The 289-nt window shown below is 35.3% G+C and overlaps 1 protein-coding gene across 1 annotated transcript in view; it reads right to left on the bottom strand.

Annotated features, from left to right (window-relative positions):
* LOC119594805 (glutamate receptor ionotropic, delta-1-like) overlaps nt 1-289 on the bottom strand; it is a gene marked incomplete in the record, with an annotated part of 12,585 nt that overhangs the window by 2,088 nt on the left and 10,208 nt on the right. The window contains 1 exon segment of the mRNA XM_037943895.1: nt 11-121. Coding sequence (XP_037799823.1) covers nt 11-121 — 111 coding nt within the window.

Raw genomic sequence — 289 nt, forward strand, 5'->3', positions numbered from 1 at the left:
TCATACTTACTGCACATTAAACAGGTCTTTGAGAGGAGACTTGTCAGCCACCGCGATTCCAACACTGAATCGTCCGTACTTCTCTTCTGTGAGAGCAACGAGCTGAAGATTCTTGCTGTGTCTAAACGGGGAAAAAAAGCGCTATAAAAAATACATGGTATGTTAAACAATTCTACCGCGTTTCATTATCATTATTATCCTATTTTTCACGATTATTCATTCTTGGATAAAATAACGACATTAAATTAAAGAGATGCACATAATTATATTTCTATTATCTCTTCCTCAT

Source organism: Penaeus monodon, chromosome 34 (genome assembly GCF_015228065.2).
Source record: "Penaeus monodon isolate SGIC_2016 chromosome 34, NSTDA_Pmon_1, whole genome shotgun sequence".
Classification (NCBI taxonomy): domain Eukaryota; kingdom Metazoa; phylum Arthropoda; class Malacostraca; order Decapoda; family Penaeidae; genus Penaeus; species Penaeus monodon.